Here is a 27,753-nt window from a genome sequence, read left to right on the forward strand (position 1 = left end):
GAAATCGCTCTACTTGCGATTTGCCACTGATTTAAACAAACATACGATATGTTGATATGTTTTGGGCTTAAGGAATAGTTAGTAAGTGGCTCGGATCAAAAGCTACTTGTATTCACAAAGAAGTGATGCCTTGACAAAACATTGTTATGATGTCACGTAATTGAGTAGAAGTTTACGCATAAAATGCCATGGAGACGAGTTTGAAGGCTAAAGTAAGTACTAGACTTAAGGTATTATGTAAGGAAATTTTCGAGCGAGGAAAACTAGAAAGTAGACTTCGACGATCTTTAAATTTAGATCATGTTTTTCTCGCGTTTCTCTTACGGTGTCAACATTATGCAAATTTTAAGCTAAGTTTACCGTGGATATGCAAATTTTCATCAACATGGACACATCTATTATGTGAATGACTGAAAAATGAGGTTACCAAAAGAGTATTTTTTCTTGAAAACTAAGATTAAAAGATCGAACATTAATCCTACTTGGCTAAGCGTAAACGGATCTCAACAATGGGATTACATGTGACACTTAGGTGGAAATCATTGGTAAAGACTAAGTCGCGATTGTCTTGAGTAACTGAAGGACGACGACAGAACAATTTTCCTACAGAATCATTGTTTGGAGCCTGCGACGAAAGCGTTGTTATACAAATTTTTACCGCTAACGAGAACCGGAAATAAGATAGTTTTATATTTCCTGTATTTGAGCCACAACTCATAAAACAAAGAACCCCGAATTATGGGAACAACCTCGCTGGAACCAAAATTGTTGATTATGCTGCAAAAAAAGGCTAATGGAGAGTTTTGATAAAAATGTTATCCCAGGGAGAAATAGACGGGAATTTTATTTAGCTTGGAAGGAATACTCCCCTTCCTTGATATTTTGCATCCTAAACAGAGAGAAAGTTTGGCTCAATAACGTCACAAATTGGCCAACCACAATCCAGGATGGCTTTGTTTGGGTTTAGTTATCACGTGTAGTTGTCACGTGGACACAGTTGATTTTCTTAGAAGGCGTATGATTGGTTGAAACATAATTGGATCTGTCAAGACTAATAATTGCCATGATGAAAGCAACAATAAGCTGTCAATTATTATTTTTAGTCCCCTCCCTGGAGAGTTGGGCCGGTTAAACTTGGGAATATGGAGAAAACGAAGCCACGCGAATTAGAGGAAATTTGTAAAGCAAGTTGTTGAGTTGTGTTCGCGGAAATTCCCCCCGCGCTGAACGCGCATGGAAAACCGTTAAAAAGCCCAGAATTGTTTTGGCTAAGTGCAGTCTGCCAGTTTGGTGAAACGATCGACGGAAAGTTCGGTGCGTTGCCTTTGTTACCGATTGACCTGAAGTTTTGGGGATTTTTTGTGTGGTTGAGCTTATTATTCAAAATCGATTCGTCTCAAGCCTGCGTGCATTCATAGAAGGTCGTCGCGATTTCTTCTTCGGACGGAGCTCTCAATACTGGAACATTTTGACGAATGAATCCGCACGCGGGAGATAAGGAATTGAGCGATCTACTAGACTTCAGCGCGGTTAGTATAAGTTGGAAAATATCTGACACACTTGCATTCGCAACTTGTCTTGATGTTGCGATTAGCGAGCGCTGTTGTGTGCAGTTTATTAACGATCGTGTTTGCTTTGTGTGTTGGCAATTTTTTTGCTCAGATGTTTTCGCCGCCGGGATCCATGGTCGGCAGTAAATCTAGTGGCTCTCTGACGGAAGCTGGGTTATCGAGTTCCATGCACGCATCTCGAACAGGTGCCGTTTGCGTTTTGTTTGTCTGTCGTTCGCCATGAATTAAACTTGCTGTATGGAGCTGATAGAACCTGCTACTCGCACTGTAGTACCTCGAGCTGGTTCTTGATTCAAACGCATGTGCTTCTCAACTTCCAGAACGTAAAAATCTTCAGTTTGATGGCTCTGTTTTATTTTTTCTTTTGTAGGTTCTTTGGATGAGACACCCACGTGGCAAGCCAGTTCAGTGTCGGCCTACGAAGCTCGGGTAAGCTGTGAATACAGCTAAATTTGCGATGTTTTATGCGCTTGAAAATTAAAACAAATCTTCAAAACAAAAGTCGTGTAAAACTCGCTTTACATGTCAACAGGAACATTTGTTCAAAATTAGAACCACTAATGCCGCACGTGCCCAAACGGAAACTCTATATTTTTGAGCGATAATTTGTTACTTTATAAAGATGCAAAATATTTTACTAACAAGTGGCTCTTATAGCCGTGCAGGTTAGCGAAGCCGTGCTCGATGAATGTTGTTTCGTTGTAACGCAGAATGTTTAACACTTCACTGATCAAAACCTGAACGACTGAATAAATATAACTACATATGACCGATCGCCTTTTAATTTCACTTATTTTTATATTCGCTTTTTTGTTCTTTTCAGGGATATCACACAGATAGTCACGGTGTATACAGCACAATCGACGATGTTGAGGGCGACTTTATTTCCCGCAAAGGATCTGGCTTTGCCAATTCGTATCTCGGTTCAAATTCTCTAGGAACTTTAGGTAAGAGATCGGTTAAAACTGGCAAGAGTTTCGGGCGAGAATTTAAATGTAAAATTATTCTTTGGCACTTTAATGGTTTGGAGATAAGGTTCTACTTGTCTTTGCTTTGTTGTTGTTTTGTCGTAGGTATCACAGCCATACCTCGTTGCCTTCTTGATATTGCTCGCATGATCAGGCCTCTTCTGATCTAAACATCGGCTCGTGCTAGCTTTAGAATCTATTGAAATTATGCGTAAAAACCTTCGATCAACATGAAAGGCGAGACAGCGCCAAAAGCAATCGCAAATTTGCATGGATTCTTTTTTAGAAAATGATCGGTTTGTTTTTTCTTGTTTATAATAGTTTTCGATGCATGACGAGATCCCTTTCCGACACCAAAATTCTTTTTCGCATGATCGATTTTAACGAGTCGAAGACTATCAGACAGTGGCGAAATTAACGCAAAACAGTTTCTTAGAGATTTAGATTTCCCCCCTTGAATTTGTGATAATTTTAATATTTTAACGCGCCATGCTTGGTAAATAGAATAACCATATTTTATTTTCGTTCACTTCAAGTATTGAGCTGGTGGAATAATTTGTTTAGATGGACGTTTGGTCCGTTGAGGAACGTTTTCTCGTCGAGTCAAACCTTTGTGTAGGACTTAATAAAATGAGCGATTAAAGCATATTTTCATTTTATTTCATGGAAAAATGTTGCCATTCATCCTTTGTTCATGCCAAATAGAAGATATGATAATGTGAGTGAACATGCTTACTGGCGTTAGCCCCACCCTCCCCGAGAGTTTTACGGCTGTGAAACCTTTAACTTGGTAGCATGGCCAGCAACTAAACTAAGTCGTTGATACATACCCACTGTAAAATTATGGCCAATTCATGGGTCTACTTGTAAGTCGGGTGCCCACAAGCGCGTGTTTCAAACACCTCTACGTTACATGGTTGATTTCATTCAATGAACAAGTGCAGTGTATGTCTAGTTAACTTTATAGACAATTTCACTTATTCAGCATCGCTCGGTTCATCGACAACGCAGATTTACTCATCGCATCAAAAGGTTTTCACACATTTTATTGCCATTTTCATGGCAGATGATGTTTTGTCAGGTGAAATTTGACTTTATTAACTGTGCATATGTTTAGACCATAAAAATACAATTTTTTTGAGTGGTAATTGTGTTACAGCTAGTTGCTTTGCAGCTTTTTTGACTTCCTGCAGGCTGTTCCGACTTGAAAAATAAATCAGTTATTGACATTTTTGGTATTTTACCTGCATCAGGATCTTGGAAAAGTTAAACAAGAAGTGTCTTGGTGTATACTTTGCATTGAGCCAGTTTTCTCAAGAGTGACATTAGTTAAATACAGGCTTTCCAGCTTTCATAACTTCATAATTTCATTTGAATTTGTAAAATTTACATATACTGGCAAGAAATAAAGATAAAATAAGTTACTGTCACTTCAACTTGTGTTTACCATCTGAAGAAAAAAAAGGGAAAAAAAAAAGAAAATGTGAATTACTGGTATGTGGTAATATTGACTTGCAGTTTTTGTGATGTACAGGGAAGCAAGAGATAACTCTATGTAGAGATAAATTACCTGACTTACGATAAACAATATTACAGGGTTAATCTTTGGCACAGATCATGACCTATGAACTGAATATGGTGCCATCATTACAGGGTGATGGAGGGCCCATGATTGGTCCATACATACATACATACATACATACATACATACATACATACATACATACATACATTTTATTTGTTATCAAATTAAAATTACAATTATAACATGCCCGCGGATAGCTGAGCTAATCTAGGCGGGTCATGTTTGGATGAGTCTAGCTAGGTGGGACTAATGCCATTAAGTGCTTTATCATGAGTAGGATCCCATCTTTACTTTGATTTAGTGGGAAAATTGTACAGATTGTCCAAGTAATTACACAAACATGTTGAGTAAAACACACACTAAATAAGCATAATTTTTAGCTACAGGTGCACAGATAACTTTTACCAAGCCATTTTGACGTAAAAGCATTTTAGCAATTTACTGATATGTCATTATGTAATATTCTATGATCTCGATTGACTTTTCATGCCCAGTAAAGCTTTATATATCACTTTTCTGTTATCATATTTTTCTTGCATGAAGAGTATTGTTTTGTTTTAGTGCAGTTCCTTGTGCGATGTTTTTAATTTGTTATTTGATATTGTATATGCATATGCCAATGTACACAAACTTAGTGTTACAATTTCTGAAATGCACAATATAACCTTTTAAATAATATTATTACCAGTTGCTCTCGATTTGTGCAAAATTATTGTAAATTGGTACTTGTCTCTGATGCAGTTTCAACATACCCTGCGTTAAACATAGTTTCCAATAGGTCCATAAGCAGTAAACAGATAAGTCAATCTCATCAAAACATCTGAATGTTGTTGCAAATCAGTGTAGTTGTCTGAACAGCACCTGTGCATCTCTACATGAATGCCTTTCTGGTCTCCATATCTGTAGGACAAATTGTGAAATTATAGAAAAAAATGAGGTCTACTTTATTTTACATTATTTACAAAAAGAGATAAATGGTATTATTCCTTCAAAAGATTTCTTGTTTCTGCTTCATAATGAACTCAACTTGACCAATATTTGGAAGATTTATGTCATTTGTTCAATAATTGTTTATCATTATTTGATGACTGGCATTGATCCTCTGGTGATAAAATGCCAATCCTCCAATAAGGAAAAAAAATATCAGATGATTGACATCACACAACAGAAAGCAGTGGCTTTGGCAGGGCAGGGCAAAAAGAGTGTGAAAGTGGTTGGTAGATTTCGAACGAGTAGGAAGACAAAACACCAGAGCTGCAAGCTGAAAAAAAATAACAAGAAAAAACCAAAGCCATTAAATGATGTGGACTGCTTTTAGAAGTCTACAGAAAAATTCACAAAATTTATTGTATCTTGTGAATGTAGCAAGCTGTTACTGAACATAGTAAAGTTCATTTTGTCCACTGTGAAAAAAGATGTTGAATGACTAATAATATGAAGAATTCTTCAGACATTGGACTTGTGAGGTCTGCATAATTTTTCATATCATACTCAGCCTTGGCTTGCAGTTCTCTCCTAAAAATACGATTAGAAATACTCTTCAAGTGCAGGGTTAGCCTTGCATGGGCGTAGTAATGATTTCAGTCCCATTGTTCTCATTGGTGCAGTGGAATTTAGAGTACACATGAAACCAGCTTGGGCTTGATCAGTGCCACATGTCCTGGTACTACATTAACCTAAAATCATACTTCACATGCCAATGGCAACTATGTTACAGATTTAAAAAAAATACAAAAAGAGAAAAAAGCGTTTGGATACCCCCTGAATATGAGGCTTAAACTGCAGTTTGAAAAATATATTATCATGTTCTTAGGGAAGGTTTAAATTTATTTAATAATAGTTAAGCTAGAGTTAAAATCTTTGTAAACAGTGATCAAAGTAGCAGAAATTTTGGAGTTGTATATGAAAAAAATGTAATTAATTTGCCCATGAAACACATTGCTCTGATAAAACATGTGTGCACTGCTGTTGAATTAGAATTTGACAATGGTTGGCCACAATGGTGGCTACTGTTGACATACACTATTTCTACTCCACTCTGGGTGGGATGCTAGTCTATCACAGGGTTACCCCCCCCCCCCCCCAATAGTAAATTTATTATTAGCCATTTAATATACACCTGGGTGGAGAGAGGCACTGTGAGAGTAAAGTGTCTCACCCAAGGACAGAACACAGCGCTGGCCAGGGCTCGAACGCAGCCTGCTGTATCTGGGTTCAGCGTGTTAACCATTAGCTGAGCATGATTTTAAGAAGAAATTGCTCATAAGTTAGTTCAATCCCTGACTGTTGTCCAGCTGTAGCTAACAATGGACAAAAAGATCTAATAATAGGAACTTTATTTGTTTTCAAGGTTACAGAGACTCGGGACTGTCAGGAAGCCAGGTGGGGTTTATTTTGACTTGCATAAGATTACAGACTGTTGTACAGCATTATTATAGTATGTATGTTCAAGTAAAGCCAAACTCAACCTGATGTCACTTGCCAAGTGCCCTTGCCTAGTACTCTGTCTACTAACACAGCACTTTTTTCACTCAATATAGTTTGACTTTTAGTACTTGATCTGATAAGGGCAAAGGGAATTTTGCTTTCCTCAAATTTAGGCAGCCAGAAGATCAACAAATTGAAGCCAACCCCTGTTGGGGAAATCCAAAATTAGAAATGCAAGTGCCTGGTACTGGTATATATAATGATAATAATTTATTATTTGCCTATATACTGCCTATGCGTGATACTATCAAGCGATAGAAATTCTGAACTCATAATCTAATTGTTAAATAGAAACACGATTTTTAACCAGTCAGCGCACATATTTTCTTAGGACTGTTTTCTAAATATAAATGTATACTAGTGGTAATTGTAGATAGAGAGTGCATTCGAGCATTTGTAGGTAGGTAAAGCAAAAATTCTCGGAACAGCATTTTGTGCCTGAGCTGTTAGGTAGACGTGAAATTGGCCTCCCTCCAGTAGGTGGGAAAACAAATGAATTGATTGCAAAGCATGTACCAACGAGATGGTTTGTTCTCATTTGTACATGTATTACATAATATTAGTTACAATCAGTCAGTGTAAAACACAGACTGTAGTTGGTAGGCCGCACTTAGTCCGCAGTCTGCATTTTATACATGAGTCCATGTTACTGAATTGAATGAAACTGGACTTGAAAATGTATCCTTGGTAAAAGAAAAAACAGCAACAACAAACCAAGCTGTTATTGTTATTTTACTTTTCTGCTTCAGTGTAATGACTGCTGTCATCAGTCATGATCAGTCTTACCAATATCTTGTTGATTTTGCTTAAACAACACATCCTAAGTTCACTGAGATAGGCTATCGGTGGCCTGCCAGCTGACAGCTGCAAAATGCTGTCAAGCGTTTTGAAGGGCTGCACAGCATTTCTGCAGCCAGCTGCAACTTTACTTTGACTATGAAAAGGCTTGTGAAATGCTGAAAATCAGCTGCATATCAGCTGTACGGCTATTTTGAAGTGCTTTCGGGGCACTGCACAGCGCTGCCCATTTTATATGGGTTTCATGAAGACATGTCTGCAAGGTTTTTAAATGCCATTAACACTAACTTCAAACTTTAAATAAAAAACTTTTCCGCTACAGTCCACAATAAGCGGTCTCAACACTCGAAACTCCACAATATTGCACAACACTTGAAAGAAAGCACATGGATGAAAATGGAGACGATGTCAATTGCCCCTGAAGAATTTTCTTGAGGGGGAAGGGGGGCAAATTGGTATCTATAGAGAGATACATACAGGAAAACTCAATTTTCCTCCATTTCCCGATTAGAACTGGGTTCTGTCGAACACAATCACAATTCATGGTAGATTCTTTATTCATACTGTTGTGATCTTTTAGTTTTCTACCTCTTAACTTTTGCTTAGATGTAACAGAAAAACTACACATGTATACATTGGAGGGAGAAGAGGCATTTCTATTCTGAAAAATGTCATCATTTTCAGTCCTGAATTATTGCAGAATTGCTCTTTATTAAATAGTTTGGAAACTCTTAATTTTTTGTATGAGGCATTTATTGTGATGGACCAAGAGAATCTATGAAAATTTTGATTTGCTGAGGTTCAAATATATGCAAAAGAAGTATTGACAGTTTTGCTCTTTGTGTAAAGACATATAATCGTCCATGCATCTAAATCTGGTTGTTTTGTACTTCTCTGCCAATAATTTAGAGGTGATGGTTTGCTTCAAGTTCTTTTTAACATTCATTTACACCGGTAGTCTTTTAGTATCAAAGAGAGAGATTTGACAAACTTTCATAAAGAAGCTTTACTTGTGCTGGGGCAGGGTAAAATGGAGACTTTGAACTTATTTGCAAATGCGACCACTCACTGCATAACACTGACACGCTTTCTCTTATGCCCTAAAATAAAACTGACTAGGCATAAGATACAGAGAAGCATAAGTTTTAAAGAAGTTCCCTCCTTAGTTACTGGCATGTTTAGTTGTTGCTGTTGTCAGGAGTAGCACATAATTTTGTAGATTATATCACTGGAAGATATACCAAGTCTGATGTCTGTATGCTTACGTAATGCAGCCTTAGTGGCAAAATGGAAAGAACATTGATAGCATCTGGTCCCAAGTGTCCTTCTGTGCATCAGTTTTGCAAGGAAGCAAGCAAACCTAAGAACTGAATAGGCTATTCCTGAATGCATCATTGAACTGCCTGAGGGAAGCCAAATGTCACTCAGTGGTATAAACTATAAGAATTTTAAAGGCCCAAACCTTCCTGGTCAACTGAAGGCCATAGCTCATTAGGCAGGATGCTAGTTTTGCAGCGAAGTTGATTCTTGCAAAAGTTCTCCATGATATTTTTAAAAGGTTACTTCCTGGAGAATTTATGTCCATTTTACCATTAGTTTAGGATGTAGAACACGAATCAGCCACATTCACTAGCATTTCAATTTTCACTGTAAACCTTGGTCAGATTGGAATTTGAAGCCCCGTGAAGAACTGTGTACACTGCACTTGATGGAAGAAATATGCTGGAAATATCCAATTAAATAGGAAAAAAGGCCATAGAGCTGGGTCTCGTGGCAAATCATATACAGTCGAACCTCTATTAAGTGGCCACTTATTAAATGGCCACCCCAGTCTTGTTTCCAGAGTCTTCGTTCCCCTTGATCAGTGGTCGGAAAACGAGAGCTCCGGGAGCAACCATTTCAGGCATACGCCATAGATGTAGACTGCGCAGTGAAACTGGATGGGCAGAATCACCAGAATTCAGTTATTTCAAAATGGTTGCTCCCAGAGCTCTCGTTCTCTGACGGCTGGTCAAGGGGAACAAATACTCTGGGAACGAGATTGTGGCCACCCCTATTAGGCGGCCAGCAATCAAAGTCCCAATGATGGTTTTTTGATTGTTTCTATTAAGCAGCCAAACCTTTTTAAGCAGCCCCAGTCCATTTCCCCGAGGGTGGCCATTTAATAGAGGTTCGACTGTACAAGGCTTTTGACTAACTTGGAGCTCTAAGATATCCTAATAATGAGATTCATGGCCATGCACCACTAGTCTCTTCTCCCATGTTTGCTCTTAATTCCCAGCACACAATGAAAGTAATACAACTAGTGACAACCCCACAAGGCTGTTTTGGTTGCACCAAGATGGCTACCAATTTTGGGCTTAACATGTGGACTTTCAACAGCTAAAAAAACAGTTTCCATGTACCGTCCACGAAGAAAAAAGTTGGCAGCATCTTAAAAGTAATATTGCTAAAAGCTCAGCTACCAAAATTTCATTTCAGTAGCACTAAAGCTTGATCTGTAAATAATAATGTCACATGGAAACACTTGAGACACTGTAAAGATTAAAATAAGCCTTGATAAGCCAGCTGCTGGGTCCTTTCATCCACAGTGTTGTCTACAGAATATTGAGATAAAGCAGCTCCTGTTTATCAGAGGGTAGCATCCTCTAAATGTTATGAAAAATTTAGTTAACAGGTTTGCACCTGCCTACTTATCCTAAGGCAATGCATACTGAACAGTGTATGTAAGGTTACATAAGGTTGTTTGGGATAACAGTGCAAATTCACATGTGAGAGGATGGACGTAAGGAGAAAGGTTGTTATTGAATGTTCTCTGTAATGTTGCATGTCCACATCTACAGTACATATATAACCTACATGTACATTTTAACTTAGTTTTGGACTTCAGACTTTTATTAAGAACACTGGTTTTTTTGGACAACAGGTCACGATACTTAAAATGGTACTGCCAGATAATGTTATAAAATGTAATTGAAAGGAAACTAAGGGAGTTCTATTTCCTTCTTGATGCAGAATAGGTGTTTCCTTAAAACCCCAGTGATTGTCTCTCGTGTACATAATATGAGAGTTCTGACATACATTGGTCTGTTTTGTTAATGAACGTTGTTGTTAATCAACAGGCTGGTCTTCCTCCACCACTGCAGACCTCTCATGATGTATCTTTGTCAAGCCCAGACTGTAAGTTTACTAAGTGAAATGATTATCTGGGAAGGAATCTTAAATCTTTAGGAGCACTAGCATGCTTTCAAGGAACAACCCGAAGAATCCAGAACGCCCAAAATGCTTACCCAAGAGGACATTGCTAACAATTTACTGCTAACTGTCAACCAGTTATGAACTGCAACAACCCTAATCCTAACCATTAACCCAGTCCTAGCCCTTAGCTAATCTGGTGTCAAGGATGTCTGTTACAGGGTTTTTTTGATTAGGTACATACCCTGAAGTATGTTTCTCCAGGAACTTGAAACTTCTGTTACTAACTGTAGGTTTTCTTGTTCAAAAAGGAACAAAGAGATTGAGCAGTCCAGTTTAGGTGCTACATGCACTACGCATGTACATGTACCTCAAACCTATATGCATGTCTAATTTATGGAGAACAAATCCTTTTTATGTTCATAAGTGTTGTTCAAATTGATGCGACCAAACTGTTTATGGGAAATAGTTATGTAATCACTCAAATAAATCTGAGGTGATTGCTCTTTAAGGAGATGCAAGTACTTTAAAAGTCATAATATACCACCAGATAAGCTTTTAGTATCTACATGTACATGCCAGGAGAATATTCAAATTTTGGATAACAGTGATAGAAATTGGTGTTATAGAAGGTTAAAAACATGTTATCAAAAAAACAAACAAACAAACAAACAAAAAAAATCATCCTGTGACATGACATAAATGAATGCAACTATTGGACCTTTTTGAGGTGTCTATTGTCCATCAGGCAGGCTATTTAACTTGGAAGTCTGGGGCCAAACATATGGTTGACTCATTAATTTACTTTTGTAATTTGTCAGTGAGTGCACCCTTGATCCCACTCAGCCAACTCTTCTGAGAGGAGAGGGGTTGGTATTTTGAAAGCTAAGGTTCAGAAATATCTAACTGTGGTCAATATAATGATATTCTTGATTACTGAGTGGTAACAGTGAAGAAATAAGGTCATGACATTGGGACAAAATCACTTGAGTTGTAAATAAAAAAAAACAAACAAAAGACACCTGTACAGTGGGAAAAGCTACTAAGGGCGTATCTTTGATTATTTCTCCATGGCTTATGGCATTCATGCTGCTTTGTTTTTTGTCATTTTTCAGTAATGGAACTTTTTAACACTAGTCAGTTTCAGGCTGAGACTGAACGCTCAATATTTTTTTGAACAAAATAGCAGTCAACCTCAAAAAGTGCGGTACTGTTGACAACTGGACAGTGAGAAAGGGCTGACACAAAATTGATATAAATGAAAGTCAAAGAGATATCTTACATGCAGATGGCAACTGACCTGTTATAGCCAATATTTCTGATTGACAGAATTAAAATTGCAGCACCTATCATGTGACAAATGTCATACTGTGAAACAGGCATTGTTTTGAGCAAACACTCATTTTTTTTCAGAAAGAAGTTAATCTTGAACCACCTGGTTTTGAGGTTCTCCAGTTCATTAGTGTCTTGTTTTTCTTTTGTGTGTGTGTGTGTGTGCACCATGTATCAAAGTTAATGCGTGTAACTTACTGCCATGCAATTCCAAAAATTTGACTTATTTATTACATAATTATTTATTAATATTGATCCTAGAATGTTCCATTGGCATAGATGAAAATGCTTTCCCCAAAATTTTCTCTGAAAAATGTTTAAACTTTGTTGACAGAAAATGAGTGAAGTAAAAAATAAACCTCAAGACCATTTATTGCAAAATTATTAGTGTTTCTAGTATTTTAATTATGTGAGAATTTATTTCATAAAGGCTTGTTTTGTGTTACTAGGAATGTTTCCTAACAATAGATATATTTATTTGGCTGATATTTCTTTTTACAGCTTTCAATCAAGTATATTTCCTTATTTGTCTTATTTTTCAGTGCATGAAATAAAGCAAGGTAAAGTTAATCAGGCGTAACTGTTCATAAGCATTGATAATAATCAAGGTTATACAACATCATAGAAATGTTATTAGTCTAAACCATTTTAAGTTGAATAAGCATTTAAATTCATAGAGAAAATTTAATTGGAGTTTTCAAGCTGATGATTGTAATAATGGTGTTGCAGCAGTGGCTTTAACATCAATTGATTGTTAATATTGTTCAAACTTGAGATTTTAATTATGTTTACACTGTCAAAACTTTGTACATATTACATGTAAGATGGATGACAATATTCAAAACAATATTGTGATGTGTTTATAGTTGCATACAGTATAACTTAAGATGGCCTTTTGTTCTTAAATATTCAGCCTGGCTATTTTATGATAATTTGAATAGCTTCTCAGTTAATTAATTCCCTTCTGTTTTATCTTGACTATTTTTACTGTGATTCCTGTTACAGCTAAGGTATTCAATTTCACATTCCATATCTGGCTGAAAATATTCCCATATAAACCCTCAAAAAAATGTTATGGTACCAAGTTTAATGATTCCTTCACCAGGATTTCAGTGAAGCCCATTAAACTAGCATTTTTCATCTCTTAGAACTGAAAAGGGACTTTATTTTGCATACAAATATACCTGGTGCATGACTGATTAAAAGACACCCTGTTGCTACAAGCATAAATTCCTCTACATCTAAACTTTTGGTTAAGATAATTAAGTCTAAGTTTTCACTATAAAACAACTGCCATACAGAATAAAAAGATTTTGATCTAACTTTCAAAATGACTTTCTTGGCCTCATTCATTTCCTCTCCAAATATTATTTGTTTTCTGTAAAAGCAGTGAAAGTGTATTGACAACTTGGAATAATTAACAAAGGGAGAGTACTTTAAAATTTTACTTTGCACATGACCAGCATTTTCTAGATGGGTTTAACTTTGTGATACAAAACAGTCACACAGTTTTTGTTGCCAAAAACATGGTTTAGCACTGAGCAAGTATGCTGATGTATTCTAGAACTATTAGAAATATTTGCTTGCTCTTTAAAATTAGTGGTCTCCTGCAGGGAGTTCCACTCCTCGTGGTTTCATGATTTCTTTGTTTAGCAATTTTGAAATATACATTCCCATGAAACAATGCAGAGTTTATAACTTGGTTAATGAGAACATGGATATACAACCATAGAACAGAAAGAGACTTGCTCTTTATCTTTGCTTCCAAGGGTTTAATTTTAAGATATATGTTTTGTTTATGTACTGAGTGAACACTTATGAAAAGGAAATAAAATGAGCCTAGAAAAAGTTTGGTATAAGGGTATTACCAATTAAGATATTTATTGTATAATGTGGCTGTAAGTCTAATTAACTTTGTTTGGGGTGCAGCTAAAATAATCAAAATTCCTTGAGTGGCATGAAATGTAAACATGTGATAAGTAATATCATTCTCCTGCCTGCATGGTAACTTTGCAGTTATAAACTTTCTAGATTGTTGATCATGAACTTAAAAGTGCAGTGTACATTCTGTCTTCTGTGAATGTGGTGCTCTGAAACTCTTTATGTTACTTTTGAGTATTTAACAATCACTTTGACTGCCCTAAGTTTGTGTGGAAACTCAAGTTCTTTGAATTGGTAGTTACCAAAATGCAGAACAACCCAAACCCACCCAAAGTACCCCCAAACCACTCACACGCACTCAAAATGAACCACAAGCACCTGATGGACCTACAAGGGCAGAGTCAGGGAATTTTCTAGTTGCCATCTGCTCACATTCTTTTTTGCAACCATCATTAATTTGCAAGTCTGGAATACAACCAGCTGACTCTTTGCACCTGGGTAATTTTGTGTCCAGACTGACCATGTGCAGTGAGTGGCAGATGTATTTGCAGGCTACAGTCATTGATTATCCACCTTAGCTACATATATTAATATTAATTGTAAAAGTTTATTTAATGTTGTGACACAGAGTGGTTGCTCATTCTCCCAAGCCAGGGGCTCATGATGTAAAGGCTCAACAACAACAACAACAACAACAACAACAACAACAACAACAACAACAACAACAACAACAACAAAAACAGGGCCGTGTTGTTTGAAAGCCGGTTAATGTAAACCCAGGATTAAACGTTAACTGAAGTATTGTATTTTTGTGTTTATAATGTTCTTCACCTCTTATATTTGGTGTAGTTTGAGATTACTACAGCTCAAAACTGAAGGGTAAACAACATAAACAGAACTCCTCAACAAAAAGTGACAAAACTGAAATCAAAATTCTTGCTAATCCTGGGTTAGCTTAATTGGGCTTTGAACAACCCGGCCCAAAATGAAATCAAAATCCTTGCTAATCCTGGGTTAGCTTAATTGGGCTTTGAACAACCTGGCCCAGGGCAACAAGTGAATTTCTTTACATACTGAGAGCTGATTTTCACACCAATGTCTACCATTTCTATAATTTTTTTTTATATAAAGGCAAGTATGCTATAATGAGGATTATAAAATAACTGAGCTACTACACACACTCTCATTGGTCAATAATAGGTGTGTTAAGATGAGAGTATGTAAACATGGTTGTGACGTTTTAGATTCTCAGGTTTTTTTTTTTTTTGAGAAATATTTTATAAAAGCAATAGAGCACTTTTAATTTCTGGCGATTACATAAACACTCGGGTGGCTGAGAGAATTCTTGAAAATTATGGATACCTGAGACATGTTGAGAGTTTGCACAACTGTCTTGAATTCTCCCAACCCTCCTTGTGTAACTTACATGAGGCTATGTAAACATGGAAAAAGTGCTCTTTTGCTTAATTAAGTGATATTATCATTTTCAAATATTATCAAGTATTTTGCCTCCTTGAGCAGAATGCTTGGAAAACATTCCTGTGTATTCCAAAATTGAAATTGAGCAACTAAATCAAAATAATTACATGCTGGGTGATATTTCCAGTTATTCTGGAATAAGGTTACCATAATTTTTTTTTTACAAAACAATGCATTTTTAAAAGACTCCATTTTTGAAACCATTTTTGAAAGTCTCCATTTGCATCAGCATTTTCAGGCATTTTAGTGTGGACGAAAGGTGAAAAATATGCGTCAAAAAGTATAAGATTTCTTATGAAAATGCAATAGTGTGGTCTGGGCATGAGCTGGTCAAATTTAATGAAGAGGCAGCTAGGTAAAGATGAAACTATTTAATCTTTAATCATATTTTGTCAAATCTGAAGTTGTATCACCTATTATGCCTTGGCTGCTGGTGCTCAATGAAGTTTTCCCTAATAATTTAACTCTGCTGTTTTGGTAATGTTTTCAGGGAGAGGAAGGAAGTACAAGTCAAGCAAAACTAATAGCTCTCTGTCGGTAAGTTTGCTTTAAAGTCACAGTATTTATTAAAACCAATGATAAGAATTTAAAATGCAGAGATTCCTGTTAGGAGAAAACAAGGTGTCTAAATAACTTGGGCAACATCAAGGCTTCCTTAATCAGTGTTTCTTGTTTACATGCATTAAATGGACTTACCTTGGTCAAGAAGAGTTGTAATGGTTGATGTTGCCATCTTGTAACCACAAGATAATTCAGGTTACACGAAAATGTGCAATTCGACCTTGGTATGTCACTGATCTCTATCCAAAAAAATTGTCAATGAATAACAGGGAATATCTGTTATATGAGAAGTGACCAAAAGGCACTCATAAGGGAGGAGAGGTAAGGAATTCATTGTCACAGCAGGCTATTCACTAACAGTAAAAAGCCTGACTAGGCTGTGGTTTTTTGATGCTAGATCTTTGAGAAGAGCTGGTGTTTGGAATGATTTTATAAAGAGATTTTAACGACATCCAAAAATTTACAAAAATGTTTTTCCAGACTGGCAGACTAAAGAAGAAACACTGAGTAGTTATTGTCATTCCTTGCAGTGCTGATGGATTTAAAACATGCAGCTGAGAATGTTTAATCCCTTGCATCACCAGAATTTCTGCCAAAGGCACAGCTATGAAATGTTTTGCTTTTGTAGAAATCCCTACTTTTTAAAGCCAATGAACAGCTGTGAAGCTTAAAATATTAAACATCTGTTTAAATAGGAAGGAAAAGCTGCCAAATTCTTTCCCTGACTGTGGAAACTGTGGTTTCTTCTTCTGGGATAATATTACAAGCAAACAGTGATGGCTCTGTTAAAGATCACTGTCATTCCTTGTCACATGATAGCCTAATCAGAACTTGAGTGCTTGTGATTGGTAAAAAACATGACTAAGATCATTGTGTAGCTGCAGGGATCATCTTACAATAATTAGATTATGGTCCTAATGTTGCCTGCATGAGGCACTGTTAGGAAGCAGATAAAATAAGCCAGACAATACTTGGCCTGTTATTTAGTGCAGTGATTTTTCTAAAAGGTTTTTCCATGTGGAGACATCCATATCCTCATCAAAGGCCTTTACTTCCCTACCATGCCAGGGGAAAGGTATTATTGATATCTCTGAGTACATTTGAGGCATTTCTATTGAGCAGTGTTGTTTGAATATTGGGTTTATTTACACGGATGTCACATCACTTTGACTTCAAGTTGTGTCCTCAGAGATGAAACAGAAGGTCTTAAATATTACCTGCGTCATTTCTCTCAGCTAAGATTGTGAGCCTAAATAAGTCATAACAGGATGTAGATAAGCCTTGTGGAGATTTCAGAACTTCCAAGAGCCTCTAAAAGCGGTTTCTTGATCCCATATGCTGAGTAACTTGAAACAACTGTTACTCCACTGTGACCCCCTGCGAAAAGACAATTTACATGTGCTTTTCCTCTGCAATTATTGTTTAGAATAAGAGTGAATATATAAAAGGATGGTCCACAGTGAAATGACAAGCCAGTGCTTTTATAAGTGACTGCTGTTGTCATTTGCCTCTTGATCTTGGTTTATCTTTCTTGTGTGCTTTGGCATCTAATATACATCCTTTTCATTCTTTGGAATGCTAAAATTAAACATTGTTGGTTCTTTTATAGGTCTATTCGCCTGGCGCTGATGACATGATGCCTCATCCTGGGGATGCCCTAACTCAATCCCATTATTCTCCAAAAGGAGGAATCTATGCAGACACTTACTACATGGGTAAGAAGGATTATCACTATGCATGTAGCACAGCACATCTTGTCTACTCGAATGTGCTCTTTGACCACCATTTGGAAGAATTGGTTCTCTTGTTACAGTCTTCCGTCTACATGTATTCAAACCTTTCTCTTTTCCTCCTTTGTCCGAGCTGAGCTCTCTATTTCTTGTTTCATACTGGACTAGTTATATTGTACTGTGTGGTATGACATTAAAAACACTAAGGTACTAAATAAATGAATTTAATATTCTGGTTTACTGTTCTTTAATCTTACCTGACATTCCTTTGAGGTTTCTCTGTGCTTGATAAAAATGAAGCCATGAAGATCAACAGTAAAATTTCATCCGGCTATGACTGCTCTCGTTCAGATCTTGATGTGAGTTAAGATCAGTGGCCTCTACAATTTTTGCACAACTATTTAAGAAGTATGATGAATTTTCAACATTGTTTTATCTGCAAAATAGCAAAATAACTGCACAGCGATACAACTTGTCGTTGCTGTTGCAGACACATGTGTTAAAGATGAATATTCTCACCAGACTATTAATGATTACAAGTCTGTTAAAGACCTGCAGTGGCTTAAATCCACACATGATGACTTTTTCATTGCAGGCCATTTCAGATACAAGATAGTGTGGTGTGGTAAAGGCTGTTATATGCATTTGTGCTCATAAACACTTGATTTGTGGTTTCCAGCTGAAGTAACATTTATTCTGTCATCAACCAAACATCGAATTTGTATCAGTGATTTTCCTCGTGTCAGAGATTTTTTCCTTTTGGTTAACTTTTCCTATATCAATGAAGGTCTTTTGACTTTTCCTTACAACCCTCTGCCTGTAAAAATACTGTTGATAGCTATATAGTGGCGAACCAGGTACAGTTTATTAGTTTTATATCCAAGAATGTAGACTGGATTTAAGTGAGGGAACTTTTATGCTTCATGCAAAACCAAGTGCAATCCATGAAGATAACCCTCCTTTCTGTGTTGTTTTCTGTGCTTATGCAGTAGCATCTGGCTAAAAGATTATCCATGCACCAGATGAGCATGAGAAAGATACACCACCATTTCATCACTGCATCAGGCTTTGTTTAATCTGCTATTCAAATTAATTCCTCTTAACTGCTGAAATGCAAAGATGTTATAGATCTGTTTAACTTGCAGTTATGACTACAGTAGTTAGTGAGTACACCAAGTAAAAAAGTTGATTGCTTTTCTCCTGATCATGGAATCTTAACTTGCATATTTGATCTGACTTCCTGTATTTGATATAAACCTAAGATTGTTGCTGATTCCAAGAATTCCTAGCAGTGTTTTAATTTGCCTACACCACCCTAACTGCACTAAACTCCCTGCAACAGTTACACATGTACAACGAATTGACTCTCTTAACATATATTTAGTTTAGTTTGGTTGGAATATTTCTTCCCATAGCAATTTTGTTGCTGTGAAGAGAACTTCTTAGGTTTTGCTATTTTGGTCGTTGTTGCTGATCTTCTTTAAACTTTAAGAGAAATTGAAATTTAGTTTTGAAAAAATCTCAACCTCATTATTATGAAAAGCAAAGAGGATTTGATAGTTCATGTAGGGTTTCCTTCTAGGTCAATACATTTAACCTTCACTGGTTCATCAATTCAGGAACAATAATTGTACTTCATATCACATTGCTCATTTCCTGATTCAAATAAAAGTGATCTTACTATCAGTGTCTGCTTTCACATTGTTTTCCTTGCAAACTGTAGACATTAACTTATGCTCTTATTCCGCCATCCAGTATAGCTCCTGAGCATCTGTTTTGACCTTTCCAGTTTCATTTAAATGTTACTTGTTCAATTCTGGTTACTCATTTTTCTGTGCCTTTGTAGCGGTTGTGTTTTGTCTCTCTCTGTTTTGTTGAAACTGTTATTTGCGGAAGAAGTTGCCTAACCTTCTTGAACCACAATAGTGTACTATAAGTCATTACAAAAATTTTTGAATGAAGTTGAAAAAGGAATGATGTTTTGTTGTTGTTGTTAGCTTTATTAACTTGATTGTGCCAGCTATCCAGTCCATCAGTTGTCAGTGAGATGATTTTTATATGCAAATCATTGTGCTGTAGCAAGCCAAGCGTCAAAGTTTTCCAAAATTGTTTTACTCTTATGGTGTTACTCTGTCACCTATAGCTGGTCTTTAATTTAATTACTGAATTCCTACATGTAGATTTTTTGTGAAGGTTTGTGACAAGTCTTTTTGTCTGGTTTATTTGTAGATCATGGCTCACCTGATCCATGGGGCCACAGTAGTCAGCTTGGCCCAGGATCATATTCAAGTTCGGCAGGGTCATATAGCAACAGTTACGGCATGCATCCAAGAGACAGCATGGTAAGTCATACATGTAGAGCAGTTTTCAGTCACATCTTTGCTTTGGTGTTTTCTAGCTGGGAAGTTTTGTTTTTTCTTTTATGTTTATGATGAGGGGTTTTGTTTATTTGTTTGTTTTTAGAGCGACGTTCGTGGTATTCCTGTTTCAGCATTAGCAAAGGGTCCAGCTATTCACCAGTCTAGGGTGGGCACTGTTTATGGTGTTAGATGCACTTACGTTGTACGGTCAGCAATGTGCTGATCACTTGAATCTTTTAACCACTCCAAAATAAGCTCAGCTAAGCCTCTAATCATTGCATGGGGTAGATGCTAAAGGTGCTGGTGGCTTTAAGGGTTTTGGTGCTGTTATACAGCATTAAACACAGTAAGCTGGACATCCTGTGTTTTCTTACATTGTTTGGTCTTCCTCTAAAGTTGTCATATTTATATTGCCTTATACTCAGACAGCTACAACAGTAGATTGTAGATTGCAATGTCTCAGCAGAAAGAGAAGCTGTTCTTCAAAAATTCTGAGGGTTTTGTTTTTCACTGAAGTTGGATTTTTATTGTTTGTCATAACACCAAAAATACAGAAGCCAGTAAGAAACAATTCCAAAATATTTTTTTTCAAATCCCCCAAAAAGGTAAATTGCACATCAGTGCACATCAGTGTCAAAGAGTTTGATAAAGTTGGAAAACCCCTGACACTGGCTGATGCTGGCGCAGGCACCACACCACTTTTTTTTGTCAGTTGCAAAATATTTTTCTGGATTTGATGACAATTCTTGGATTCATAGCTGTATTTACTGTGTCTACAATATTACTCACCATACGCTTGCTGCTTTCTCCTCAATCTAAGAAGTGTGTCCTCATCTCTCAGCTTTCATCTTAACAGCTTATAATGTTGTAAAATTCTAAATCAAGTCAACTTAAAAATAATATATAAAACTTTACTTACTATAAAGGTTGCATACATACTTGTTAAATATGTTAACTTTATGATGAATTACCAGTGTTGGATTTTGTCTTTATGACTGAAATGTCATGCTGGTAGTGGTTGGTGTGATCAAATGTGTTGATTTTGAAGATACACCTCCACTCTCACTCAGTTAGTAAATCTCAACTGAAAACTAAAAACAATGTAATGTTCATAAGCCTGTATTTTACTTAGTTTACGTACGTGTAATAAATTGTGAACATTATTTTGCTAACTTGAAGGTAAGGACCCAGTGTTTAATAGAAATCTTGCCGATTGGCCCAGGTTAAATTTTATTTCTCTACATTGGTTACACTGTGTCAACTTACCAGTTTTTGTACACTACACTTGTTTCCATAGGGATACCATCACCTGCCCCACGGTGAGCCAATGGATAGAATTTCATCATTGCCACCTATGACATCCTTTAGGCAGTCTGGAATGCACCATGGGCAATCATCTCCCTACCTTCATTCTTCTGTCTCACCTCCTCTCAATGGAAGTGACCCAATGGGTATGACATTTACCTTAAAGAGGCCTTTCCAGGGCTCGAAAAAAACTGAAATTCCAGCTTGCCCTCAGAACAAGCATTACTCTCAGATGGTCTGAATTTGCTTGCTTTAACTTCTTCAGAGGAGTAAGAGCTAGTGACCTTGAACTGTCTGAGATTCAGGCTACTGTTCTATTGGCATCCAAACAAGAGGATTAAAAACCTCCGAAAAATAAAATTTACACTGTTTCAATTGAAAATGAAATTCTCGAGCTAATGGGTTTATCAGGGATCCAGGCATAATTTTATTTGTGATGTTATAAAGTGGGAAGATTTTGTAGACTGCCCTCTGATGGATGTTGTCACTAATAAACTGGGATGATCTCGTGATATGTTTACATTTGATTGTCCATTAGAGACCACATTACTAATCAGCAGCAGATAAATAATTGATCCAGTAACAAATGCTGTAAAGAGATTGTTTCATTATGATTTCCAAGATCAAGTAGAGGGGTTAAAAAATAATCTGAAGCATATTAAATGCTTTTTATTGTTGTGGTCTTTGTTTGTTTGTTTATCCCTCTTTCTTGCACTATTGTTGCTGGTATATTTTTTTGCTTGTTGTTGATTGCATGCTTTTTCTCCTTTTCCATGTAGCCACTCACAGTTCAAGGGTCCCAACATCTGGCTCACAGACTGGAGACACACTTGGCAAAGCCCTGGCATCAGTAAGTGTCAAATGTGTTGTTGTGAGCAACCCAACACAAGTGTTATCGGTTCAAGTTTTAAAAAGTCAAACCTTAACCAATTTTAAATCAGTGTAGATGTTATGAAACAACTTGCACATCATTGAAGCATTGAAGCAGAATAGCAGGTATTGGCCATCACTGGTTTCCACCCCCAATTAACAGAACAAGTTATTTTTCAGATTTACCCCACAGACAATGGTGGCTCATACTCTTCAAACCCATCAACACCAGTTGCTTCTCCTCCTCCCTTAGCAAGTGTGAATGAAAGGCCCTTGTCAGGTAGGACATAACTTATTATTGTCCAACTGTCTAACATTCCTTGTGTTCATTCTAAGGCCAAGTAGGTGACAGTGGGAGATTGACAAACACTGTCTCCCCATGATGCAAACTGTGCAGCCCTGGTTCGATGCCTGCCCAGTGCCATCTTTGGGTTGAATTTTTTGGGGGTTTTCGTCTTGCACCAACGGTTTTTCTCCTGGTTCTCTGGTTTTCCTCCCTCGCAACATCTACAATTTCCAATTCAACCTGGATAGAGGACCTGCATGAAAACCATCAAAGGCTGATGTGGCTTCCTCTCTAAATACTGTGATTAAATTCATCTGTGTTCTTGTGATACTTGTCAGAATTGTCTTTGAATTTTACTTTAAAGTGGTTTTAATGCAGACTGAAATTAGATTGTTGTAATTTATGATGATTATCCACGATAGTTATAGATGAATAACAACATTGGTATGTATCATTATTACAGCTGGCTCTGGAGCTTCAGGACATTCTGCAAGCTGGGGAAGAGCTAATCAACCAACATCACCTCCATATGAGAGCCACTTGCACTCTCTTGTAAGCAATACAAATATCTTGTGCACTCTATCTTATGATACTAACTCAGCAAGGTTATCACTAGAAAGTCAACTCTATTCCATACAGGTTTTACTGATAGTTCTTGTACCATGGCTCTGACTGAACCTTTAATCCTGATCATCTGTTTTTCTATCAACACAGCAAAGCAGAATGGAGGAAAGGCTTGATGATGCTATCCATGTTCTACGTACCCATGCTGAAGGTAGTCTCCCTCCTGGAATGTCACCTGTTGTAGCTGGAAGCCTGCTGAGTGCAGCTGCTGCAGCTGCTGCTGCAGGTGTAAATGGTGGTGTTCAGCCTGTAGGTTATTCATCATCTGTGGGAAGTAGTGGACCTTCAGTCGTGCAACCCATGGATCAAATGGTGAGCCAAGTGTATTGCAATATCAAGCCTCCTTAATTGCAAATTTCGCATTCACCTTTGCTGTGTTCTGCTACTGAAGAGATGCACAGCAACATGGAATCTCTCTCTTTTATTTACTGAAGAGACCAAGATATGTCAATGTCATCATCTGTTTATCTGTCCTCCAATTGATTATGAGTGAGAACCAATCAAAATGCGGGAATAATTTGACTTATTACATGGACATATATATCTTTATTAGAATTGTCATTGTTGTTTTACAACTTCAGAGTGGTGGACATAGTGGAATGGAAGACGACCCTGGTATGGCGTCCCCCAGTAACTTATCAAGTAGAGGGGCAGGCTCACAGATGTCTCCAAGTAACTCTGAGACCAGCGAGTCAAGATGTAAGTTCACTGATCATTTCTACCTTGATTTCCCTTCACACCATAATGTCATTTGTTCATCTCACTCGGCAAAAAGGTGTGGTTTATGATAAGCATAAAGCTTTTTGTGAACTGTCTTTCATATTCAATTTGTAGATGGCTCTAAAATGGACACTGGGAGTGACGGTCCAAAAAGCAGCAAAGACTCGTCTTCAAAACAAGATATGAAGAGTAACGGGGATCTAGGAGACGACAGGGTCAGTAGGGACTTAATTGTAGATGGTGAAGACGACGATGATAAATTAACAGATGATGGTGGTGATGAACCTGGCACTGGTAGAGTCAGAGTCGTGAGAGAACAAGAAAGAAGATACGCCAATAATGCTAGGGAAAGGTAGGATGCTTAAACTGCACGGTCAGCCAGTGTGGTGCTTTGTGTCATTTGGCTAGTTACATGTATCTTGGTTAGGGATCTTGTGTGCCTCATTTGTGCCCTTAACAATAAAGTATAAACGCACGCATCTTAATGAATTAGTTATCCAACATCAGGTGACTGTGTGTTTCTACGTGTGTGGCAGGAGAGGGGATGGTGGGGTTAGGGTGTTGCTAGGGTACTTATAAAGTGGCGTAGTGTGAGATTACCGGTACGTTCCCGTTAATAATACCTAAAGCTTGATCTTAAATCGACCATAAAAAGGCTCAAGGTAATTTGATTTTTCCAGAGGCCCCTCAAAAGAAAGAAAGCCCTGATCAAACTGATATTGAACCGTACAAATTTGTGCTCTGCACCTTGCCTTAACAGGTTGAGAGTTCGAGACATAAATGGAGCCTTCAAAGAATTGGGAAGAATGTGTATGATGCATTTACAGGGTGACAAATCCAACTCTAATTCTAAACAGACTAAGGTGAGAGACTAAGTTAGCTACAACTCAAAAAATCATAACTCTTTATTACAGGATGAGAGTTCGAGACATCAACGGTGCCTTCAAAGAATTGGGCCGAATGTGTCAATTGCATTTAGAGAGCGACAAACCCCAAACCAAGGTAACAAACAAAAACAACAGGTCTTAGTAGATAGATTCCTCCAGGCTGGCCGTTCTTCTGGGTGTGGCTGGCACTGTTGCTTGACACTGGTGCTTCTGTGTACACTGCTTCACTTTTGTCCTTCTCAGTGGGTCAGGTTAAATCGATCTGGGTTATACTGTTCAGTTTAAATGTGGAATTGAAAATTATCCCATACTTCACATTCCTTCTTCTATTCGTCATTCCTTTTCATAATCCTTTTGTTGTCATGTGTTGTCAGTTCATCGTATAAGATTGCTTTCTTTTGTCGTGCAACCTCTTCCAACCTTCACTGTGGTCTTACTGTACATTTATGAAATGAATGCTGGTGCTAATAACATCAATTTATACACAGCTTGACAGTGTCTTACTTGTGTGATCTATTATATGTAGCATATCATGATTTTGACTGGTTGTCTGAAAGCGTTTTCTTTGCCGCACAGCTTGTCATCCTTCACCAGGCAGTGTCGGTTATCACAAGTTTAGAATCACAAGTACGAGGTAAGCCGGCGTGTTATAGGGAAAAATTCCTTTTGTTGCATAATAACGTCGGTCTTATGCGCCACTCTGGCACAAGGCGTTAGGTGGAGGAAGCATAATAACATAGGCTGACGGTGTGCGAAAAAAAAAAAAAAACCCTATAAATCTTCACTAACCTTCTCCACCCATGTTCCATGTTCCATTATGAGTTTATAATCTTCTATCTCTTTTCCTCAACAAAACTGTTTTTTTGGCCCTTTTTAGAACGAAACTTAAACCCAAAGGCAGCATGTCTCAAAAGGCGCGAAGAAGAGAAGGTCGAAGAGGAGGCACCTGAGAAAAGAGCTGTGCCTGGAGTGGACAAACCTTTTGACACCACAGGCGCGGCGGCTGCTGGCCGCGGCAGAGGTAGACGAGGAAGAAGGTCGTCAAGAGGTGGGTGGGTGTTCACTTTAGTTGCCAGTCTTTTTAATCTGTATTCTTTGGAGTATTTTAGATATCGAATGCTGGATCTTGGACTGGCTTTCGCTCTCTTACTCTTCATCGCGTTTAGTTGGATCGTCACCCAACGTTTCTCTCCAGTAAACGTTGCGTGACCCAGAGTAACGGTTACAATGAAGTAGTTAACGACACAAGTTGTAGTGAACCGGGTGAACTCATTATTCCATGAAAACTGAGGGAACTTATTATTGGTTTCGATAGGGGCCTTTAACGGAGGGGGTCGAGGCATGCCTTGTGGACCACTTGACGGATATGAACCAACGGACCATGGAGAGCCACCCTCCTTAAATGCGTGACAAAAGTAACAAGGAACAAAGTTTTTAATGGAAAAAAAGCTATCAGAGTTTTATGTAATTTACAGATAAAGTACTAAATGCCGCAAAATAAGTTTAGTGAAGAGGAAGAGAGAGAAAAAAGAAATTCAAAGAAAGGACGATCTCGTCCATATTGGCCACATCTATCACTCCTCTCTCATGACGCGGCTCGAACAAGGCCAACACGAGGTTGATAGCCTTCTGGGCGTGACTTCGCAACCAAGGTAACGCAACGGAGGATTGAATGACGGTCACGAAGAGAAGGCTGAACCTCCCTTGTCAATAAACAGTTTACATGTACACCCAAACCTGTTTAGCTGTACTTGGTATCTACGAGACTACTTTGGGTGTCAAGTCGGGGTCGACTTTTTTCTCATGGTGATGTTTTAAATCACCTGCACTTTAGGAGCCAACCTTGCTTTTTATACCCAAAGGTTGATTTGATATACACGCTGTTTTGTCAACCTGAAGTTCGTGCTGAGTCATAAAAAATTCTGCTATAAAGTTGTAAATAAAAGAATCATGTATTGTCTGACTTTCATCTTAGTTCGATGTAAACTACTTTTATTTGACGACGTTTATAGGACATGTCGATTTTCCTGCTGTAGAACCGATTCTGCGTCAAGTGTACATTTCTAAGGTGCTTTCTGTGTTCAGGATAACCTCACGGATTTGTTCAGTATCTTCTACTGAAGAATTTCAGCTCCATTTTCATAGCGCTACGAGATGTGTTTTTCTTGGTCTTGCTCGGTAGCAAAACTGTTGTAAGGCGTTTACTGATAATTAATCCATTATACATTTCACTAGACAACTTAACATTTTAGATGATATTTTTATGAATAACAGTTACTATTTAGAATAGCAATAGCCGCAACTTAGATCTTTTCATTGTTGACTCCATCACCCAGACACAGCCTATTACATTACAATGACCTCTATCAACCGCTCATAGATATTCAACAGAGACTACCTCTCCTTAAATCCGAGTACTTCTTGAAGTTAGCTAACATTCATCCTGATCTTAACTCGTAAATGTCGTGGCTCAAGAGCAATCGAGTTCAGGCTCTACCCTATTTATCCATATTTTGTACACAATGGTATACGGTTCATAGATAAAGCGCTTCATAGCTGTGTTTGGGTGATACTATCACACAAGAGCGCCTTTCAGACTACATTGTTAAGGCATTCTCCCAAAATCGTAGCGAATAGTCGTTGATGTACATAGAAATAAATACTGATCATTCAAATAAAAGCTTAACTTACATAGGCTGTTTGTTTTCGTCAGTTTCATACAGTAGAGTGTTTTCACATGACGTCACGCCGTACAAAAAACAATGAAACGCCGGCCAGGTTAGGGTCCCAAACCAATCCTGTGGGAAATGAACTCTCTTCATGTGTAAAAACTTTCTTTTGTTTAGCCTGCGTAATTAGCGCTTTCGGTGGGATTTTTTCGGTGGGCTTTCGTGGCGCGGGACGAGCGACGGACCGGCGGGAAGAAGGGTTTCTGTCCGTCTCGTCACCAATCTTCTCACGGCCTCGCTAGCCGCGAAAACCAACCGAAACCGCCAGCTACGCAACCTAACTTTTGTTCCAATAAATTTGTATGGCTGCTGGCTAAAAATGTCACCCAATTTGCTGTACCTTCACACCTCCTGGAGTGAGATGCAGGAGTAATTAAACTGGAAC

At 37.7% G+C, this 27,753-nt stretch overlaps 1 protein-coding gene and 1 long non-coding RNA gene across 6 annotated transcripts; one reads left to right on the top strand and one right to left on the bottom strand.

Annotated features, from left to right (window-relative positions):
• Nucleotides 1-1,121: 1,121 nt before the first annotated feature.
• LOC110047121 (transcription factor 12-like) lies at nucleotides 1,122-27,334 on the top strand. Of its 5 annotated transcripts, none has more exons than XM_020752862.2 (21): nucleotides 1,122-1,529; nucleotides 1,663-1,756; nucleotides 1,942-2,000; nucleotides 2,395-2,518; nucleotides 6,475-6,506; nucleotides 10,532-10,589; nucleotides 15,787-15,833; nucleotides 17,467-17,572; nucleotides 19,817-19,929; nucleotides 20,051-20,113; nucleotides 21,245-21,398; nucleotides 22,032-22,102; nucleotides 22,303-22,402; nucleotides 22,872-22,960; nucleotides 23,123-23,344; nucleotides 23,614-23,731; nucleotides 23,867-24,104; nucleotides 24,513-24,615; nucleotides 25,216-25,273; nucleotides 25,517-25,691; nucleotides 25,955-27,334. In XM_020752862.2, the coding sequence occupies exons 1-21, from the start codon at nucleotides 1,476-1,478 to the stop codon at nucleotides 25,962-25,964; spliced, it is 2,088 nt and encodes a 695-aa protein (XP_020608521.1). In that variant the 5' UTR covers nucleotides 1,122-1,475; the 3' UTR covers nucleotides 25,965-27,334. The 5 variants fall into 5 exon arrangements, with proteins under 5 accessions (XP_020608521.1, XP_020608518.1, XP_020608520.1 ...); XM_020752859.2 differs by having other exon boundaries at nucleotides 1,124-1,529; nucleotides 25,517-25,687; XM_020752860.2 differs by lacking the exon at nucleotides 24,513-24,615 and adding an exon at nucleotides 24,667-24,754 and having other exon boundaries at nucleotides 1,125-1,529; nucleotides 25,517-25,687.
• Nucleotides 3,484-18,077, bottom strand: LOC110047123 (uncharacterized). Its single transcript, XR_016201745.1, has 4 exons — nucleotides 17,845-18,077; nucleotides 15,993-17,234; nucleotides 4,877-5,024; nucleotides 3,484-3,989 (listed from the first exon to the last, which is right to left on the bottom strand). It is a non-coding gene; the product is annotated as an uncharacterized LOC110047123 (long non-coding RNA).
• Nucleotides 27,335-27,753: the final 419 nt, after the last annotated feature.

The sequence above is a fragment of the Orbicella faveolata genome, unplaced genomic scaffold (genome assembly GCF_042242905.1).
Source record: "Orbicella faveolata isolate gen_17 unplaced genomic scaffold, um_ofav_v1 contig_1, whole genome shotgun sequence".
NCBI lineage: Eukaryota > Metazoa > Cnidaria > Anthozoa > Scleractinia > Merulinidae > Orbicella > Orbicella faveolata.

Excerpts from the sequence above, each read along its gene's own strand:
- LOC110047121 (XM_020752859.2), top strand. The coding sequence starts at position 1,476 with ATGAATCCGCACGCGGGAGATAAGGAATTGAGCGATCTACTAGACTTC. Across the intron at positions 2,001-2,394 it reads TGTCGGCCTACGAAGCTCGG|GGATATCACACAGATAGTCA; the intron begins GTAAGCTGTGAA and ends TGTTCTTTTCAG. Across the intron at positions 22,961-23,122 it reads AGAGCCACTTGCACTCTCTT|CAAAGCAGAATGGAGGAAAG; the intron begins GTAAGCAATACA and ends CTATCAACACAG.